The sequence below is a fragment of the Oryctolagus cuniculus genome, chromosome 7, assembly GCF_964237555.1.
Source record: "Oryctolagus cuniculus chromosome 7, mOryCun1.1, whole genome shotgun sequence".
Taxonomy (NCBI): Eukaryota; Metazoa; Chordata; class Mammalia; order Lagomorpha; family Leporidae; genus Oryctolagus; species Oryctolagus cuniculus.
Genome location: NC_091438.1, coordinates 154,484,023 through 154,503,942, shown reverse-complemented (window position 1 = coordinate 154,503,942; position 19,920 = coordinate 154,484,023). Strand labels below are relative to the sequence as shown.

The 19,920-nt window shown below is 64.4% G+C and overlaps 1 protein-coding gene across 7 annotated transcripts in view; it reads left to right on the top strand.

Annotated features, from left to right (window-relative positions):
• KAZN (kazrin, periplakin interacting protein) overlaps positions 1–19,920 on the top strand; it is a 1,000,963-nt gene that overhangs the window by 877,046 nt on the left and 103,997 nt on the right. Inside the window, exon 1 of one of the 7 annotated variants that reach the window (XM_070079260.1) lies at positions 2,168–2,625. The exons of 4 other annotated variants lie outside the window; for them this stretch is intronic. In XM_070079260.1, coding sequence (XP_069935361.1) covers positions 2,418–2,625 — 208 coding nt within the window. In that variant the 5' untranslated portion in view covers positions 2,168–2,417. Of the gene's footprint in view, positions 1–2,167; positions 2,626–2,852; positions 3,017–19,920 lie in introns of those variants that run through there. 2 more of the 7 variants (XM_051834345.2, XM_051834343.2) reach the window with 2 other exon arrangements.

Genomic DNA, 19,920 nt, shown 5'->3' with positions numbered 1-19,920 from the left:
AGAGGGGCGCTGGCCCCTGTGCCCCGGCCTCCAGCCTCCTTTGTGTTTTCTGTGTGGCAGGCTGAGGTCAGGGTCAGGGGGACGCCGTCTGCCCACAGAGGCCAGAACCACAGCTGCCTCCCTGCCCCCGCCTGGACTGCCCATCACCACCTGCCCCCGCCCGCCCCGAACTCCTGCGATGCCTCCGCTCTTCAGAATAAGCCGTGGGGAGGACTGAATGAGGACACTTCCTGCTGCCTCTCCTGATTCCCAAATCCTCCCTCCCTGCCGCCCTGCAGAGGCTGGGCACATGCGCCCTGGGAAAGGACCCAGCGAGCTGAATCGGTTCCCAGGGGTCTTCTGGGAGCAGGCCTAGCTACACAGTTTGCAGGTCCCCAAGCAACGTGAAGGGCACGGTCCCTGGTTCCAAATAAATAAACAAATAATAAGAACTTCCAGGCAATGACAGCACAGCATTAACCCAAGCGCAGGGTCCTTCTGAGCACAGGGCCCCGCGTGACTGCACAGGCCAAACCCTCTGGAGTCAGCCTTTGGGTAGAATCTGCCCAGAAAGCTGGGGGAGGTGGAGCCAGCTGGTATCGGAAGTCCTGATTTCAGTGTAGGGAAGAGAGAGTGAGCGAGCGAGCCAGGGACGAACTCTGCTGAGTAAGGAGAGCAGCAGAGCTCCCCCAAGGCCGTGGGCTCGGGCACCAGCCTGGATCAGCAGGGGCCTTTGGAGAGGTCGCAGAGGGGCCGAGGAAGGCGGTCGTGGAATATGGGATGCGCAGAAACTTCTAGAAGCGTTTACTGTGTGGCTCTTCCTCCTCCTCCTTTTCCTTCTTCTTACGTTCCCGAGTGTTGCCGACATTTCGAACTCAGGTTCCACCTAACAATCCCCTTGTCCACGTCCCTGCGTGGGTCCCCGGGGGTCTCAGGTGGAGACCCCTGGACTGCACGGCTCTGAGGTCCCAGCTTCAGCACGGGGAGTCAGGACGCCCCCACCGCTCTGCCGGTCACTGCAGCAGAGGTGCAAATGGGGGAGCCCCAGCCTCTCCCGTCACCCGGAGCAGGGTCGCGGGTCTTCCTCCGAAGCAGTGTGGGTCTCTAGCCTGCCAGCCAGCTGGGAGCACCACCAGGATCTGGCCTGGCCCTCTGCCCTCCACCAGGAAGTCAGGGCTTCCAGGGAGTCAGAGGCCGGAGGCACAGGCAGCCCCAGTCCCTGGGAAGGCGGGCAGGAGGCGCGTGTGCCTGTGTGTGTATATGTGAGTGCCTGTGTGTCTGTGTGTGTGCCTGTGTGTGTATATGTGAGTACCTGTGTGTCTGTGTGCGTGGTTGGAAGCTGACAAGGCCATGACCATTGGTGGCTAGGCCACTGTGGCCACGGAAAGGCAGGGCTCCTTGCCCAGGGTGGGACAATGAGGAGGGGAGGTTTAGACCTGGGGAGACAGTCTGGTTTCACAGCTTGTCTAAGAGCTGCAAACACTCCCATAGCTCAGGCCTGGGCCAGGAAAAGGAATGAGTGGGGGGGTGCAGGCTCGGTCGGGTGGGTGCCCGCTGCACTGGGGGTGGGTCCTCAGCGGCCTCACCCTGGGGGTCCACAACAGAAGGGAGCCGCTCCAGGGAGCACAGGGGGTCACTGGTCCTTGGTGGGGGGGCCTCTGAGCTGCACACTCCCTGAGCTGGAGCACCGCAGGTGGGCTGAGTCGCCCAGGCTTCCAGGGCCCTCAGGCCTCTCCCCCACCTCCGCAGCCCACTCCCGGGGGTCCGGGCCGCACCTGCACGTGGCTGCTGCCGTGGGGGGCTCCAAGCAACACTGAGGCTGGGGGAAGGAGGTTCGCCCCAGGGTCTGCAGGCCCGGCGCTCCATTCCCTCCAAGCACTCAAGGCTTAGGGTCACAGCCTAAGCTGTGGTGGGCTGGGCCCGGGGCGGCCACCCGCTCCCGGCCGGGTCTGGGGAGCTTCAGCCCTCGGCCAGGGCTCAGGTGCCTGCACTTCCGGCTCTCGCGACCGCTGTTTTCCCAGCAATGACCCCGCGAGGCGGCACCGGGTGACCGGACCGGCACTTCGCGATCCTCCGGAGCGGGCGGGGGAGCGGCGGAGAGCTAGGGGCGGGGCGTGGGGCGGGGCGTGGGCGGACCCGGGGCGGGGCGAGAGGCCGCCCCTCGCCAGCCCGGAAGCAGCGGGAGGAGGAGCCGCGGGGCCCGGAGTCGTTCCCACGTGAGAGGCTCGGCGGCCGAATTCCTCGCGCGCGGCGGCAGCGGACGGCCAGCGTCCGGCCGCACCGAGAGCCCTGGTCCTGCGCGCGCGGGCAGCGGCGCCGGCGACGCGGACGGCGTTCGGCTGCACCCCGATGCGGCGGCGGCCCCCGCGGCTGTGAGCCCCCCGCCCGCCGTGGGAGCCCCCCGCGCCGCCGCGGGCAGCGCCCCCCGGGCACGCGGCATGCGGGCGGCCGACGCGGGCTCCTGGGAGCGCGTCCGCCAGCTGGCGGCGCAGGGCGAGCCGGCGCCCTGCTGTGGGGCGGGGGCCGGGCCGGCGCGCGCCCCGGGGCCCGCAGCCTGCGAGCGGTGCGCGGACGCGGTGGGGCCCGGCGATGGGCCCCGCGCCGGGGCGTCCTCTCCGGGAGCCGATGGCGCCTGCAGCCAACCGGGTAGGTGCGCGCTGGGCCGGGGAGTGGAGGCTCCGGTGCCGGGCGCGCGGGGGCGCTCGGGGCCGGGATCACGAAGCCGCCGGTGGCAAAGTTCTGGCGGCGCGCGGAGCCGCGGGCGGGGGATGGCGGGGAGACGCGCGGGGCTGGGGGCGGCACGGCCACGCCTGCGCTCAGCTCGGGGCGCTAGGCTGGGACGGCGCCCGTGCGTCTGCGCTGCCCCTCGGAGGAGAAGCCGGTGGCTGGCGTGTGCCGGGGGCCCGGAGCTCCGAGCCCTGCGCGAAGAGCCGATGCAATCCTAGGGACACGCGCGGCGCTCTCGCCCCGCGGAGGCGGGGGGCGGCGCCGCGGGGTTAAATGTCCCCGGCGGGCGCGCCGGTGCAAACCTGTTTGGGTGAGATCCCGGGGCGCAGACGCGAGTGGCTGTCACTGTTCCTTTGAAGTTCTGAGTACTTCTCCCAGAAAAACTGGGGGAGGGGCGCCAGTCGGCGGCGGACAGGGCTGTTCCTCCTGGCTACTTGGTGTGTTGGGGTTAGTTCCATGGAGTTGGAGCGAGGCTGTGTCATCTCGGACAGCAAAGCCCCCGGGCCAGGCTGCCTGCCCTGGCTCCCACGCCTGTGGGAGCCTAGCACTGGACCTGCAGCCTGTGTCCTGCTGGCCCTGGCCCTGGCCCTGGCCCCGGACTCCGGGTCCCAGGCGGCAGGCTCGCCAGCTGGGGTGCACATGGGCTTATTTACCTAGCAATTATTTCTTTCCTGTGAAAAACAGCCAGCCCAGAGCCCCCTGATTCTTGAGTTGCTTGCGGTGGTCTCCCTGGGAAACGGAAGGCCACCAGCTCCGGGTCAGGGCAGGGTCCCATCCAGGCGTGCACGGTGGCCGCCCTCTCCCAGACTTGTGCGAGCGGTTAGAATGCAGGCAGGTAGATATACAGCAGGTGCAGAGTCAGCAGCTGGGAGGGCCTGGGCATGTCACATCCTCCTCGGGGACTCAGTTTACCCATCTGTACAGTGGAAATAATCTTAGTGACCAGTGGCGACCTGGGTGGGTACTTGATAGACATTCATCCTGGGCTCCCTCCCAGGGGACAGAGTGGCTGGATGCAGCTTCCCTCGAGGTTGAGACGGGATCTGCCCATCTCCACCCTCGCACCAGGAACCCTGTGGCGATGACTCTTGTCTGTGAAGGGCTTAGGTGGGGGCGGAGCGTGATGTCAGTGGAAGTTGTTATTATGTAAACACGTGCAGCCAGGGCTGTTTACTCTGTGTCCTGCAGACTCCATTTGTGTGTTCATAACAATACCCTAATGACGGGTGCAGCTGGGGAACGCCCGCTCCCAGGTCTGGGGGTGGCGGTTACCCTGTGGTGTCTCCCTGTGCAGGGCGGGGGGATCAGAGGTCTGTGCCGATTTTTGAGTGGTTCCCCTGGCCTGAAGACAGAATCAAACCGGTGGCTAAAACCGGAAGTTTGTGTTTTTTTCCACCTCCACCCCACTACACTCCACTCTTTGCTGTCTCTTTTTATGAGAGGCACAGAGAGAGACAGGACAAGCTCTCATCTGCTGGTTCGCTGCCCCAAATGCCCACCATGGGCTGGGCCAGGCCAGGAACACCAATGACTGGAGCCGTCACCTGCTGCCTCCAGGCTGTGCGTTTGGCCGGGAGCTGGGGCCAGGGATCGGGCACAAGCACTCCAGCGTGGGACCGTTAGGCTCCGCCGAATGCCTGCTCCCTGTGTGGGATTCTCAGCTTCCGCGTGGGTCGGATGCTGGGGACAGCCCGTCCTGGAAACGGTTTCTCGGAACCTTTGGCTGTTAGCAGGGCTTTTGCTCTGGGAAGGAAATGAGAACGCTCTGGTTTAGAACCACAAGCTGAAATAAACATTTCGGCCTGACCGAGAGGTGACTGGTTTAGAGTCTCAGCTGAATGTGGCACTCAGCGAGAGGCGCCCAGTTGGACAGGCGACTCTGGAACCCGGCCCTTTGGGGAAGAAAAAGGACGCTCGCTTGGCGGGATGCGAACCGGGACACCCTGAGACTGCCCAGGGAGGGGTCCTGGGAGCAGCAGGGTGACGGGCCCGGGATGGTGACAGCTCGGCAGGGTGGGTGACCCAGGGGCTGGAGCAGCAGGTGCAAATGTTGGATGCTGCTGCAAACACTCCGCGCTGCTTCTGCCTCGATTCTGCTTGACCTTGACATTCTTTACCACGCTGGCTTCCCGGTTGACACAGAGGGAATGACTCTGTTTGACAGACAGCTCGCTCCAGAATGCCCCTGGAAGGAACCAGGGCCCACCGGCGGCTCTGAAACTGGGGGCAGTGAGTTCTTCCAATCAGCCGTTGTCTGTCATTCACTCACATTTCTTGGGCACCTACTCCGGGCCGAGCAGTGTCGTAGCCGTCAGGGACACAGCTGCAAACAGACAGTCGCGCGCCGGTTTCCATGGAGCTTGTGTTCTGTGGGAGGAGATTCCCAGTAGGCAGATGTGCACCGGATATGTCCGGGGACGGTGAGTGCTGTGCGGAGAAATCGAGGCGTTAGGGGTCAGAAGGTGGGAGCAGGTGCTGGTGAGGATTTAGGTAGGGCCGTGGCGGGTGGGGGTGGAAGCAGTAAGGTGTGTGGGTGCCGAGTCTCTAGGGCAGGGAGGTGTTGCCCGCCAGCTAAAGGAACTAAGTCATTTTTTAACAGGTAGCAGGAAATGAGCACCTTGTAGACGGAGCGCCGATCTGACCGCAGCTGAAGCCTCTGAATGGGTGCGGTAGCTGTGGCCCTGGGAGCTTTTCTCCTAGCCCTCTGCGCAAGAGTCACGCACCTCTCCCCGCGTATTATTTATTATGTCACTGTCACTGGGCTTCTTAGAGCCTTTTATATAAAACCCGGGAGGCAGGGAGGCGGGGGGCAGAGTGCATGTGTGTCTGCGCGCTGGCTCCCGGCTCTGCACCCTCGGGAGGCCGGCACGGGGCTAACTGAGCAGGGCTGCTTCGTCTCAGTCTCAAGTCGGCCCTGCCACAAGCCAGGGGAGGCGAGTGGCTGATCCCACCCACGGATGGGGCAGCTAGCTGGCGCTAGGCACAGTGGAGGGACTTGCTCAAGTTCATGGTCACTGGGTCTCGCAGCCAGGAACCTCTCCCTGTCTGTAGACCTCAGCCAGCTATTGCAAGACCTTGGACTGCTCTTAACCAAGCAGACCCCACCTCAAGTTTCAGGCCTGTTTTCCCCTTGACATTTTCTGCAGACGTGGTCTGTCCTGACCTTGACATTCTGTGTTGTGAGCAGCCCAAGCATTCGCTTGTCTCTGCTGGTGAGGGGTTTCAGCAGGAAGTCAACTCTTGGAAGGGGCTTCCGCCGGGGTGGGGCTGAGATCCCAGCTCTGAAGAGTGGAATGAGCGATGCGCTTGGGCGAGGGCCCCGGGGGCCCATGGGTGCATTCCCGTGAGCGTCCTTCAGCCAGCAGGGTGGGCCGGCCCCGGCCCCTCCACGCTATGTTAGAAAACGGATGCTGGGCTGGCAGGTGGCATCCGTTGTGGGTACAGGGCACCAGCTTTGCAGGCAGACACAGCCCCGTTGGAATCTCCATCTCTGCTGCTTACGAGCCGCGAGCCCGCCCGCAAGTTTTGGAACTTCCGAGCCTCAGCTTACCCTTCTGCGGCCAACGTCAGAGCAGTTGGAGGTTGGACCGGAGTCTGTGTGGTTCTCATCCTGCCTCCCGAGGGGGAGAGGAGGGAGTCCCGCGCACCTGCAAGTGCGTGTATGTGCGTTTGAGGTTGGAGACACTGGGCTTTGAGCGACAGGTGACCCTGGAGGATGCCGGCTGCCTCTTTGGCCTTCTTGAGTTGTCGGGGGTCTCTGTGATGGACGTCAGGCTCCTTTCTGGTCTCTGAGTTTGCTTGGGGGAGGTGGGGGGGGGGTCGGCCAGGCCCCGTGGCTGCCCTGGGGGAGGAAGAGCTAGCTGTGTTCTCAAGAGCTGCACAGCGCGTGGCTCAGGGAAGACAGCGTCCGTCGCCCTGGAGTCAGCCTGTGTCACCCAAACACAGCCGCTTGGCAGGCCTGGAGGATCGGCCTCATTTGCATGTAGACAGATTCCAGCCCCAGCAGAAAGCCGCGGCCGAGCCGTTGTGAGCTCCCGCCGCCGTGTTTGCCGTGAGTCACCAGGGCCGGAACTCTCCGGAGAGGCCAGCCCTGGGTCTGAGGTGTGCAGTTATGTTCGTGTGTCTGTGCTCCGTCAGTGCGCTGGGTGCTGGGTGCTGCAGATGAGCACCTGCCCGGGAGGGTCCGGGTCAGCTCTGCCGCTGTCTCACGAGGCCCAGCCCCTCGGCACCCCTTGTGGTGGCCTCCACGAAGATGGGGCCTTCAGGCTTTCGCTCGTCTGCTGTTTGAACGCCTTCAGGAGCGGCTACTTAGAGGGCGTGACCGATCGTGGCCGTTCCTCGGAGCCCTTACCCGATGGCATTAGCGCATCAGGTGCTAAAGCAGCCCCGAGTTTGGAAGGAATTCCTGGCCCGGAGGGTGTCACAGGTAGGCAGGTCCTGCCTGAGGTCTGACCCTTGACCCTGGGCTCTGGACCGGGGGAGCTGTGGGTTCCGGGCGGTGACAGTCCTCGGCCTCCGTGCTGAATTTGGGGGCCAGTGCCCAGGAACACCCACCACCACCTGGCACCTGGCGGCTGCCCTGCAGGTGCCATCGGCTCTGCCTTTTGTGGCTGCCTGGATTTGGAGGCTGACTCAGGCTCCTCCGGTCTGGGCTGTGACTTGATCACAGGCATTGAGTGCCACTCAGAGAGCTGTCCCCGGGGGCTCGGGGAGGAGTGAAAACAACCTGTACGGTCCCCGGCGAGCTTCAGCCTCCGTCTCTGGCACGGCGTTGCCACGGCGCTCTGGACGGTGGAGTCCTGTGTGCCGGGGCGGGGAGGCAGGGGGAATTCATCTCAGTTCACTCGGGCCCTGTTAATGACGAGCGCTCGGGAGCCAAGTGCTTGGCTCTGTGTTCCTGTTGATGCCCCCGTCTCTTGCGAGGCAGCCAGCTTTCTCCCCACCTTGCCGGCGGGATGCAGAGATTCGGAGAGGGTGTGCAGCTGTCCTCCGTGGCTGCCCTAGGCTCCCCTCCCCAGGGCTGCCAGGGCCCAGAGCTGAGTTGAGGTGCTGGGAGGGAGGCACATTGGTCTCCCAGAGCCAGAGGTGGGTGGGGGTGGGAGCCTTGGAGGCCCAGGACACCCCACCCTGACCATGTGGTTGGTCCAAAAGGCCGGCTGGCAGGTGCTGGGCGACCCCATGCTGGCCGTTTGGGAACGCAGAGCTCCAGATCCTTAGGAGGGGACTCTCAGTGGGCAGGGGGCCCCCACTCTGCAGTCTGAGAACCTAAGGCCAGGGGCAGGGAAGGGAGCCTGCTCTAAGATGCCACGTGGGGGTGTGTGCAGGCTTGGATGTGAAAACTGCTAGAAGGCTCACGAGGGTCTTGGCAGTGCCGGGAGATTTTACCCAGGATCCTCTTCCCCATTCCTTTGGGGGTCACCGTAGCCTGGCCTGCTTGCCTGTATGCAGATTCTCAGGCTCCCCCACCCAGGAATCTGTGTGTGTGCCAGCGCTCTGGGCGATTTTGGCACAGAGGTTCCTGTGAGCCGACTTTGGAGAGCTCTGCCTTTTGCCTTCCTAGACCCTGGCTAATTTTAGACACCACGCACTGCCTTTGGCCCCTGCATCCCAGCGCGAGTGTCAGCGGCGTCCTGGGCACGCCCATGGCTGTGATGCTGACGAAGGGGAGGTGGACATCCAATTAGGTCTCTCGTTTCTTTTCTATTCCAATCTGCCCGGGCACGTGTTCCCAGGATCCCGCAGGAAGAGGCGCATGCCCTCGCTCCTCTGTCTCACGAGCTCACAAGACTGTCCTGTGATGACAGCGGCCAGCGCCGGGCTGCGGTGCCGCTGCACGGGCCACCCCAGCATTTGGTGCCTTCCACTCGGTTAACACCACTTTATCCGGGAGCACCCGGGAGGAGCCATGCTTTGGGCCAGGAGGCCAGACTCCTGTGCAGTGACTCACCCACATTCTCAAGACTTGGGCCCCAAAGCTGCAGGGCAGGGGGAGGGGGGCGGGGCTCCCAACCGGGTCCCGCCTGCCCTGTCCCCCAGGGACCCCTGAGGTTGTGCCCTTGGCCAATGGGGCGTTCGGGGGGAGTGGCTTCACTGGGCTTCCTCCTGGCCTCTTGCCGCAGCATCATCGCCTTGCACAGGAGAGCAATGATTGACTTCATCCCCTCAGGGGTTGAAAGCCCAGGGCTGTGTGATGGGGGGGGGGGCGGGGAGCCTGCCTGGGGGCCCCTACCTCGCCTGGACCCTGAGCTCAGTGGGCTCACATGCAGATTCCAGGCCCCCCACCCCCCACCCCCAGAGATTGATTCAGTAGGTCCAGGGTTCAACTAGGACCCAGCGCTGTCTTTTTATTGTGGCAAATTGTTAGCAACATGAAAGTTACCATTTCGCCCTTGAATACATCCATGTCCATTTCCACAGCTGTCATCACCCAGGACCAGCCCCGCCCCCCGCCCACCCCTGGTGACCCCTGCTCACCCTCATCCGAGCAGGCTCTGTCCCTGTAGGGCCTGCACTTCTAGCACCCCAGGGTCCCAGAACCACTCCTCCCAGAACAGCCATGCGGGCTAGCTGGCGGGGTGTGGGGGAGGGGCGCGTGCTCGCAGGTGCCTCTTCCCTGGGACTGAAAGCGGGCGTGCGGCTGTTCTGAGTTCGTCTTCCTGGGGTGTTTGTAGCCGCTGAGCCTAAAGACCCCTCCTTCCCCAGGGGTCTGCGTGGAGCCCGAGGGCAAAGGAGGAGTCTGGGAAGGGGCGCCCGCCCTGGGAGCAGGAGCTCTCCAGCTGTGGAGCCCCCCCTTCTCAACCCTGGGGGGTTGCTCCACTTTCTCTTCTCTTGTTCCTTCCTCTCTTTCCCTTCGTCTGTCTTCAGGGACCAGCAGGACAGCTGCCAGCTCCCAGAGTCCTCTGCTGTGTCACACCTGTCCCGGTGGCCGGGAGAAGGATCGCTGGATCCATCAGCTTCCCGATGTGAGCCCAGCGTGCCTGCTCACTCTGGGGCCTGCGCAGATGCCCGCAGCGAGGTGCCCGGGGCCAGCCTCCTGGCACTGCCAGGCACACTGAGGCCAGCGGCCGCAGCTGGCTCCTCGTGGCCTCCCCATCAGAGTCCCGTCTTTTGGTGTCTGGAGCGTGGCCATTGGCCTGGGAGAATGATCAGAGGTGACTGGAGCTCATGAGCGGCAGAGCAGGAGCGGGCAGCCCGGGAAGATGGGAATTTGGCGCAAGGGCCGGATGGGCTGGCCTCTGTGCTGGGCACCCGTTGGAGGAGAGCGAGCTCCCGTCTCTGAGTTAGAGCAGGCACACAGGCTCAGGACTCTGAATGTGGGGACAGGGAGGCCCCGTACCGTGTGCTCAGGGTCACAGAGCCAGACGGCCTGGGTGCAGATCAGTGTTGGCTGGGAGAAGGGAGGAGGCCATGAGCAAGCTACTTAACCCTTCTAACCTCACTTCCCTCATCTGTGAATGGGGGCGCTGTCCCTACCCAGCACGGGTGTGTAGAGACTAAGTGAGATAATACATGCACCATGCCCGGCACACATCTCTTGTATTAGTTCTGTACCCGGATGGGGGCTGGAGTGACAGGAGGCTCACTGGGGAGATGCCCAGGGCAGTCAAGTGCAGGGTCAGTGTCAGCGGGAGGGGAAGGTCAGGGCGGCTGGGAGCGAGCATCTGCCATCGGGGTGGTGGCTGGCGGCAGCTCGCCAAAGCCTTGTGTGCCACAGGAAGCCCACACTGGAGACCCCTGGGCAGGCAGCTGCCTCTCTGTGGGCCTCAGTGTCCTCACCTGTACAATGGAACGATGGTAGCCACCTGCAGGGCCGGTGTACCGCACAGGAAGGACTTCCTAGGGAGCTGTCTGAAATGCTGCATGGGGTGTGCTGGGCTGCAGGTTACAAAGTCGTGCTTATTAAGGGGTCGGCACTGGCCCTGGCAGTATAGGAGGTGCCTGTCTTAGGGTGGGTGGGACGGGGGTGGGTCTACACACACACACACACACACACACACACACACTTCTGACTGTGGGAAGTCCAGAGCCTTGACCGTGGCTGAGCTTCTTGCTGTGTTTGTGACACAGGCTCTGTGCCAGCAGAGAGAACAGGAGGCCCACACAGGGGGAGCCCAGGCTGCCGGTGAACCCCAAAGTCCCAGGGAGCCTGGGTTGGCCTTGGGGCAGTCACCCCTCCCAGCTTCAGGAGGGCGGGAGCCTTCCCCCAGTCCTGCCGCCCTCTGTGGCCCTGCGGCTCAGACTCTGCCTGGTCCCTGGCTGAGCGGTGGCTCGGCAGACTGTGGATCAGGTGCCTGTCCTGGTCCCATCGGCTGCACCTGGAAGGGTGGGGCGGGCCCTGGTCCCATCGGCTGCACCTGGAAGTGTGGGCAGGGCCCCGTCCCATCGGCTGCACCTGTAAGTGTGGGGCAGGCCCTGGTCCCATCAGCTGCACCTGGAAGGGTGGGGCGGGACCTGGTCCCATCAGCTGCACCTGTAAGTGTGGGGTGGGCCCTGGTCCCATCAGCTGCACCTGTAAATGTGGGGCGGGCCCTGGTCCCATCGGCTGTACCTGAAAGTGTGGGCAGGGCCCTGGTCCCATAGGCTGCACCTGTAAGTGTGGGGTGGGCCCTGGTCCCATCAGCTGCACCTGTAAATGTGGGATGGGCCCTGGTCCCATAGGCTGCACCTGGAAGGGTGGGCGGGCCCTGGTCCCATCGGCTGCACCTGGAAGGGTGGGCGGGCCCTGGTCCCATAGGCTGCACCTGTAAATGTGGGGCGGGCCCTGGTCCCATCGGCTGCACCTGTAAGTGTGGGGTGGGCCCTGGTCCCATAGGCTGCACCTGGAAGGGTGGGCGGGCCCTGGTCCCATCGGCTGCACCTGGAAGGGTGGGCAGGGCCCTGGTCCCATAGGCTGCACCTGTAAATGTGGGACAGGGAGGTCTCCAGTGTGGGCTTCCTGTGGCACACAAGGCTTTGGCGAGCTGCCGCCAGCCACCACCCCGATGGCAGATGCTCGCTCCCAGCCGCCCTGACCTTCCCCTCCCGCATTTACAGGTGGGCCCTGGTCCCATCGGCTGCACCTGTAAGTGTGGGGTGGGCCCTGGTCCCATAGGCTGCACCTGGAAGGGTGGGCGGGCCCTGGTCCCATCGGCTGCACCTGTAAATGTGGGGCGGGCCCTGGTCCCATCGGCTGCACCTGTAAGTGTGGGGAGGGCCCTGGTCCCATCGGCTGCACCTGTAAGTGTGGGCAGGGCCCTGGTCCCATCGGCTGCACCTGGAAGTGTGGGGCGGGCTCTGGTCCGCAGAGAGCTGCCTCCTTCCAGGCTGTGGGAGAGTTGGGAACTCAGGATCCTTGCCGCCAGGCAGGGAAGATGCCATGATTGCCTTGTTCCTCCTGAGCATGAACGCCTGTGGGGGGTGGACACGCACCTCCTCCCCGGCAGCCCCCACGAGGTTTTGTGAGTTTTAAGTGTCTGTTCACCATAGTGTGGAGCCTAGTATGGCTCCCGTGGTGGCATCTGCCTGTTGGCCCGTGCCCTACTGCTTGAGGGTCTTCCACATTGAATCTGCTTCCTGGACAACACGGGCACTGGGCCCATGAGCCCCAGTGCCTCCCTGGACAGCGCCCCGGCATCCCTCCTCCAGCCAGGCCGTGTGGAGGGTTCTGGGTGGCGGGAAGACAGGCCCTCCTGCCTTGATTGGCACCGCTTGACCAGACTTAGCCCTCTCCGTCCCTCTGGGAGCTCTTGGGGAGGACGGATGAATTGCTGGAGCCAGAATCTTCCCCACGCAAGCACGGGAGGAATGTCTGCAGCTTGGTGTTTGTGTAGAGGACCCAGCAGGACCCTGGAGACAGCAGGCAGGGAGAGAGGCCGGTGGGAGTGGCTGTGGAATGCTGTCCGGGCAGGTGGCGCACCTGAGCCAGGTGGGGCATGCAACAAGACACCATGCCCCTCTGCTGCCCACCTGCACCCCGACCCTCGGACCAAAGGAGCCTGAAGATGTTCAGTTCACGTTCTCCTCCGGGGTCCATGAGCAGCGTCCATGGCCGTCCGACCACCTCTTGGCAAGGAGGGGCCCCTGGATGTTTGCAGGCAACTAAGAGATTACAGAAAGAGGAGGGGGCAGGGAGGGAGAAAACAAAGCCTTCAGCGCCACCAGCTGCAATGGAGACTGCGCTTCCCCCACCTGGGAAGGCTTCACCTGCCTCCCAAGCCCAGGCCAGCCCGAGGAGCATTGCAGGGGCGTGTCCCGGCCTGCCCCCAACTTCCGCAAAATGAGCTCTTGCAGGTGTGCCCGCGGAGGAACTGCTAACTCAGGGGATGCGTAGCCTGCTCCGAGGATCCACGGCCGGAGCGTTGCCAGGGCACCAGGGTTCTGCTGGGTGGCTGGCTGTGCACGGCCGTGGTGCCCACGCGTCCACGGCAGGCCCAGAGCCCGTGGCCTCCTGGGGTTGGGCCCGTGCATCAGGGCTGGAGACTAACCAGAGCTTGCCTTGTTTTGTTTTGTTTGCTTGTTTTAAGGTTTACTTATTGATTTGAAAGGCAGAGGTTCAGAGAGAGAGGAAGAAACACAGGGAGATCTTCCACCTGCTGGTTCACTCCCCAAAGGACCACCACATCAGGGCGGGGGCCAGGCGGAAGTCAGGAGCCTGGCATTCCATCTGGGTCTCCACAGGGTGACAGGGGCTCAAGCACTTGAGGCCGTATTCCACCGCCTTCCCAGGCGCAGCAGTGGGGAGCAGGAACAGAAGTGGAGTAGCTGGCAGGCACGCGGGCTTTGCGGGAGGGGTCCTCACCTGCCCCGCCACAGCGCCGGCCCCGCGTTGGTTTGTCTTTGGGGTGCTGGGCTTTGGGCAGCCCTGAGCGGTCCCCCTGGGGAGGTGGGTGGCCTCGCTGGCCTGGTTGGTAGCTGGTGACCAGCCTGTGATTGCAGTGTACAGCAGGGTCCAGGCTTGGCCAGTGCAGAATCGGCGTCTACAGCGTGGCAGCGAGCGCACAGGACGCAGGGCCTCCTCTCGTCCCACGCTGTGACAGCGCAGACACCGGCCCTGCTCAGGACGCTCGCTCCTTCGGCCGCCGTATCTTCTGTTGCTTTGCGATCGGCGGAAGCCCCGCTTGTTCATGGTACACCTTCCCCGCTTGTTCATGGTACACCTCCCCCGCTTGTTCATGGTACACCTTCTCCGTGAACTTTCTCAAGGCCCTTTGTGTGCCTGGATTGGAACCTTGTTTCGCACCCAAAAACTCCCCTCTAACTGCGTCTTCCGTGAACTGTGGGAAGTGCCCTGGGGTGGTTTGAAGTCTGTGGAATGGGGAGAGGGAAGAGCAGAGACCCGGAAGCCCAGCTGCAGAGAGAGGGACAGGAGGAGGCGGATTTATGGGTAGGAAACCTACGGATTCTGGAGAGGCCTGCGGCTGGCTGCCGACTGCTGGTCCCCGGCGCCTCTGCTCACTCCCATCCTCCCGTTAGCCAGGCCCGACCCTGATTCTGCACCCGCCAAACTCGGCCCCGCCGTCCTCTCTCGGGGGCGCTGCCTCCTTGCCCTTGCGTTTGTACGGGGCTGGTTTTCGCTCCACAGACACCTCTGGAGCTTTGCACGGGTCAGGGCCGCGCCCCACATACCTGGCTCCTCCTGCAGGGGGCAGGTCCAGGAGGACCTGGGAGGATGCCGTCCACTGGGACAGCCTGGGAGCCGGCGCGGATTCTGTCCAGCCCCATGCTCCCTGCGCCTGCTTCCGCGGCCACGGTTCTGCGGCACCACACCGGGTGTGAGCTGTGTGCAGGGTGGGGGCAGGGCAGAGAGCCCTGGGTTTTTTTTTTCAGTTTACATTTTTCGCATAGTTTTCTCCTCTGCTCTCCCAAGAGGCGGCTCGCCGCCGGGGAAGCAGGCAGCCTGCGATGGCTGTGATACGCGGGTGGCGACCCACAGGGAAGTTTTCCGTGGGAAGGAGCAGGAACGAGAGCCGCGTGCCTGCCTTTTTCTGTCACCTGGAGAAAGCCAGTGTTTGTTTGTGACACGGGGTCAGGGGCCAGACTGGGGGGGAGGGGCCCCTGTGCCGGGGTCACCATCGGGATGGCACAGGCGGCGTTCTCAGCCCCAGGCTGGAGACCACTCAGTAACGAGATGCCCAGCCCGCCATCTCCCAGGGAGCTTGGATCAGGAGCGTCCTGAATCCCTGGGACCCTGCGTGCTGGGGTGGGGGTGCGTGGCTGGGACCCGAGCCCAGGCAGCCCTGGCGGCCTCCCACGCAGAAGCCAGGACGGCTGCGGCCTCTGCTGTCGGGACCTGCCGCCCTGGAACCCGGACCCTGAACAGACGGGGCCCACAAAGGCCGAGCTGAGGCTGGACAGCGGGGCGGGCCCGGGCCGGGGGAGGAACCAGCGGATGGCCAGGCTCCCTGAGTCAGCACGCTGGGCCCTGGGCCTGGGCTCACGGCCCTTTCACGAGGACGGGCCGGCCCAGGCTGCTCTCATATTCCCCACCCCGCCGTCGCACAAGGAACCTAAGAGGAGTGGCGGCGCCCCGCACGGCCTCTGCCCTCCGAGGCTTGTCCTGTCTAGGTCAGGCTTGCTGGCCGCTGGGCCTCCCCAAGTGCATCCTGGGAGAGAGTTCACGGGGAGGCGCCTGGCCGCCCAGGTGAGCCTGGCCCACGCAGCCTTCTTAGTTTTTGTGCCTCAGTTTCCTCATCTGTCAGGCAGGAATAACACAGCCCCCAGGGGCCGCCTGGGGCTGCACAAGATGTGTGCCCAGCCCGGGGTGCCTGGGGGGTCCCTGGCACACGGGGTACAGCTGCAGGCCGACCAGCGCCCTGGCATTTCCTGCAAGCCCGTCCTCCCCGGCCTGGGCCTGTGCTTTCTCAGCCCAAGGTCATTTTTCAATTAACTTGATTGGCTGGAACCTGGGGTGCCCTGGAGTGTGGGAAAAGGTCCCCGGGCCGGAAGGGCCCTCCCCACTGCCCCCACTCACAGGAGGCCTGGTTTCCAGCGGGAGGATCCGGTTTCACTTCAGGACACCAGGATGTGGTCCCCGGTGCCCCTTGGAGGAATCCCAGATGGCGCCTGTTGCAAGCCCCGGCAGCCGGCGCCCCGCCTCCCCAGCCCGGGGCGGGAGCCTCGAACCCAGCTCATTAGCGACTTTGTTGCTAAACAATGTAGGAGGGCAGCCCGGCCAGTTTTCATAAGCGAAACATTTCAAGCTTGCAGTGCATATTTGATTTCTTCCTGGAGCAGCTGCCGGCTGGGCTGCTGAGACAGCAGCGGTCACTTATGGGGGCCTCTGAGCCACCCGCCGAGGAGCCAGTATCCCCTGTATCCCCTACCTTCCCACAGGCCACAGGGTCTGAGGGTCCTAGGGTGGGCTCTGTGATGCAGGCGACACAGCAGCCCTGGGAGGTGCGGAGGCCTGCAGGGGGAAGTAGCCACCCCGGGACAGAGCCGGTAGCTGAACCAGCTTGTCCGGTTCCGGCGCCACCGTGTGTCAGTCCTTGCTGTCACTTTGCAGGTGACCAAGGGAAGGGGCAGAGAGGTCCTGAGACAGCAGCAAATGCCCACACGCTGTCCATGTCCCAGGCAGCAGCGGACTCACTGCCCCTGCGGGATGGGACGTGCGGGGTCAGCTGGGCTCAAGTCGCCCCCTTCTCCCTGTGGCATTGTTAACCTATGGGGAGTGGGGGTGGGGCAGGCTGTACACACTGAGACCCGTCTAACCCGGAACTGCGTGTCAAGACTGGCAGTCCGTGACAGCCAAGGCTGTGGGTTCCCGAGCTTCCTTGGGACCTCAGTGTGTCGGGCTGGGAAATGGGAGAAGTGCCTGTTCTTTGCCCTGGTCCTCACCTGGAGCTGGCCTGGGAGAAGCTGCTGTCCGCCAGGCGGAACAGGCAGCCCCGTCCTCTGGGTGTGAATCCTGGTCCTGGGTGGAGGAGGAAGCAGGCACGGGGTGTCACGCTGCTGACTCAGGCTAGGCGCGGGGTTAAAAGGTCACGCCGGTGCCCCCGGTTTTGGATGCGCGTTGTACCGACTGCGTGGAGGGTTGTGTCTGGAGTCAGTGGCTGTGGCTGATGTGCCCCTGCCTTTGTTTTGATGGTTTGTTTTTTTTCCTGGAGGGCGGAGCGGAGGGAGAAGGGCCGGTTACCTCCCTTTAGGAACCTGGCCTTGGTTACCTCCCTTTAGGAACCTGGCCTTGAGGAGGGAGGGAGAGGGTTGTTGCCAGAGCCGAGGCGAGGCGACCTGGCTGTTCTTAGCAGAAGCCCAGGACGCCCAAGTTCAAAGAAAGGTGCAGGTTCAACGCTGGGCTGACTGGTCAGCCGCTCCGTCCTGGTGTTTGGTTCAGGAAATGAGCGTCGGGCCGGGAGCTTACTTGGAGGGACACAAGCTTTGCGCCAGCCAGACTTCTGAGTCAGGTTCTGACTGTACCACCTGCAGCAGCTCTGTGACCTTGAACGAGGGATGCCCCCCGCCCCAGCCTCCATCACCGCCTCTGCAAAGTGGGCGGAGCACGGGCCAGCACGCTCCTGTGGGGCTCTCGCGGGAGCTGGAGCCCTCAGCCACCCTGGTTAGTGCCTGAACCCCCCCTCCCCCAGTGGGAGAAGAGGGGAGAGGCTGGTTGGGGCAGGAGCAGCTCAGACGTGGCCGGGAGCCGCTGTGGGGAGGCGGGCACTGGACGCCGCGGCAGGTGCGCCCTGCTTCTGTGGGAGGGGAGGCTCTCGTCTGGTTCTGCTCATCTGGAGTCTGCGAGCAGGGTGGCCCAGTGGTGCAGGGCACCCGGGAGACGGTCCCGACAGCTCTTAGCAGGACTCTTCCACCTGCAAGGGACAGAAAAGGGGACTCAAACCAGCTTAGACACAGAAGGGAATGTGTGGGCTCGTGGGAGAGAGAAAGGCCAGGGTCAGGTCCCAGCTTCAGGTGCGATGCCGGCCAGGACTCAGATATCACCTGCATCCTGCGTTTGTCCCGATGGTGCTCCCCTCATGGTGCCAAGGAGGCTGCAGCAGCTCCAGGCTCTGTCGTCACAGCTCAAGACTGTCAGTAAAGTGAGCACCTGGTTGGGCTGACTTGGAGAGTAGGACATTCAGTGCTTTGATTGGCACGTTGAAGTCACATGTCTGTCCTTGAACCACAGGTGCTGATGGTGAGGGCTGCCCGGAGGGAGGGAGCACCGATGTCAATCAGACAGAACGGACCACTCCATCCCATGAGCAACCTGGGAAAGACCAGGCGGGAGGGGCGGCACCCAGTGGACTCTCATCATGACGGCCATGCTGTGACCTCCTCATTCCTGGGGGAGGAGGTGCCGGGGCGCCCCTGTCGCCCCACCAGCCTTGCCACACTCGCCACAGCTCCTGCTTCTGCCCTCCAGCTGGCCAGCTCTCCTCCTGCCCAGGCGGGCACTCAGGAGGCCCCGGGGGGCGGGGCTGTGGGGCTGAGCCCCTGCTGCTGCCCATCAGGGACCCGGCCCAAGCCTCCCCCAGGCCCAGGCGGGCCTTGGCCCCCAGCACCCATCCTCGCCTCACGTAGGCCTGATGTTGGGGCCCCGTGTGCTGCGGGTTTGCCATCCTCGGCTTCCCGGGGCCCTCCGCTCTGGGGCTGTGACGCCCCCTGCCAGGGCGGGTCCCGTCTCCACTGCTGGTGCCCGCACCGGCCCGTGCTTGGTGAGGGGTGCGGGAGGTAGAAGGTGGAGGAAGGGGATCAACCTGGCAGCCTGGGGCCCCGTGACCTGGGAGGCTCTGGCTGTTGGGTCTGTTTGGGGAGCGGCTTCCACGGTGCCCACAGGAGGGGAATTATGTGAAATGCGAGGGAAAGCCAAGTCCGCCCTGTGGCTCCCACGCCCCTGTAGTAGGCACTGGAAATCAGTGCCCCCGCCCCCGAGAGGGCTTTGTTCTTCCAGAGGGGACTGGGGACTGCTGTGTCACCTCCTGTCACCCCCAGGGCTGGGACAGGCCAGAGAACAGGGCATCTGCAGCCAGTGTAGCCCCAGCCGCTGCCCGCTGCTGCCGGGCCGTCCTCCTGGGCCGGTCTCCATGGCAGGGGCTGGGGCTCAGGACGGGGGCGGAGCCGTGCAAGGCAGGAGCCAGCAGGGAGCCTCGACTGGGCCCCAGGGGTGGCCGGGGGCTGGTGCCCTGGAGGCTGCACTCCCCACGGCGCTGTCTCTGCACACAGGCGGCGGCGAGCTAGCGCATCCATCGGGAGGGGCCTTGCTGAGTTGGGGCTTGAAGGAGCTGGGGCTGCAGCAGAGGGGCTCCCGCTGCCCCTCCTGGGGCCCCGCTGGGAGGTGGGGCCAGGGCGCAGGTCGTGGTGACGGCCCCGGGAAGCTGGGCGGGCTCTGCCCCCGGCTGGCGCTCTGGGAGAGCAGGCGCGTAGGTCTGCCTCGGGGTGCATCTGGCGATGTGGCTGCTGTCCCCACTGGACGAGGGGCGTGGCTCGGTGACTGCAGGCGCCGGCCTGGCGTGGGGGGCTCTGCTGCAACCCTCCCTGAGGCCGTGCCCAGGTCCCCCTCCTCCCGGGGTGCCCGGCATCCACTCCTCAGAGCTCCAGGGTCATGGCCAGGAGGAGCCGCGTCTGACCCCCCGTGGAGCCCTCCGTTTCCGCTGAGACGTTTGCTTTGTTTAATGTTCACCGCAAGCCTGGGAGCCCGGCCTCGGCCCCGCCTGCAGACGGGCGAGCAGCGGGCACTCGTCCACGGGGCCAACAGCTGGGAAATGGAGCAGCTGCCCTGGCTGGCCACTTCCAAACCTGCCTGACCTGTGTGTGCAGGTGCGGGGGGCCGGCGGCCGATCAGGGTCCCAGCCGCGCGGAACCGCCAGGCCGACTCCACGGCCACGCCTTTCCCTGGGACCCAGCTCCTCCTAGGGGGAGGGGGCGTGTCTCCCGCCGCTGCCATCCCCCCCTCCCCCCGCCCCAGCCTGGCTAGGACCTGGGCTGTGCTGGGACAGGCGACCTGTATGTCACCCAGGACCTTGGTGACAGGGGGCCGCGTGCCCTGTGACGTGCTGTCGCCTGGTGACGCTGGAGCCAGGCCACCTGGGTTCATGCTCTGGCCCCGCCCTTCGCTCTCTGTGACCTTGGCCAAGCCACTTCATTCCTCTCTGCCTCGGCGTCCTCATCCGTGCAGTGGGGGTGAGAATGATGGCGTCCACTTCGTGGGGTGATCCTGAAGACATGAAGAACGTGTGTGTGCAGCCTACAGTGTGTGCCCCCGGAGTGTTAGCAAGGGCGCCATTGCTGCATTATAACCTG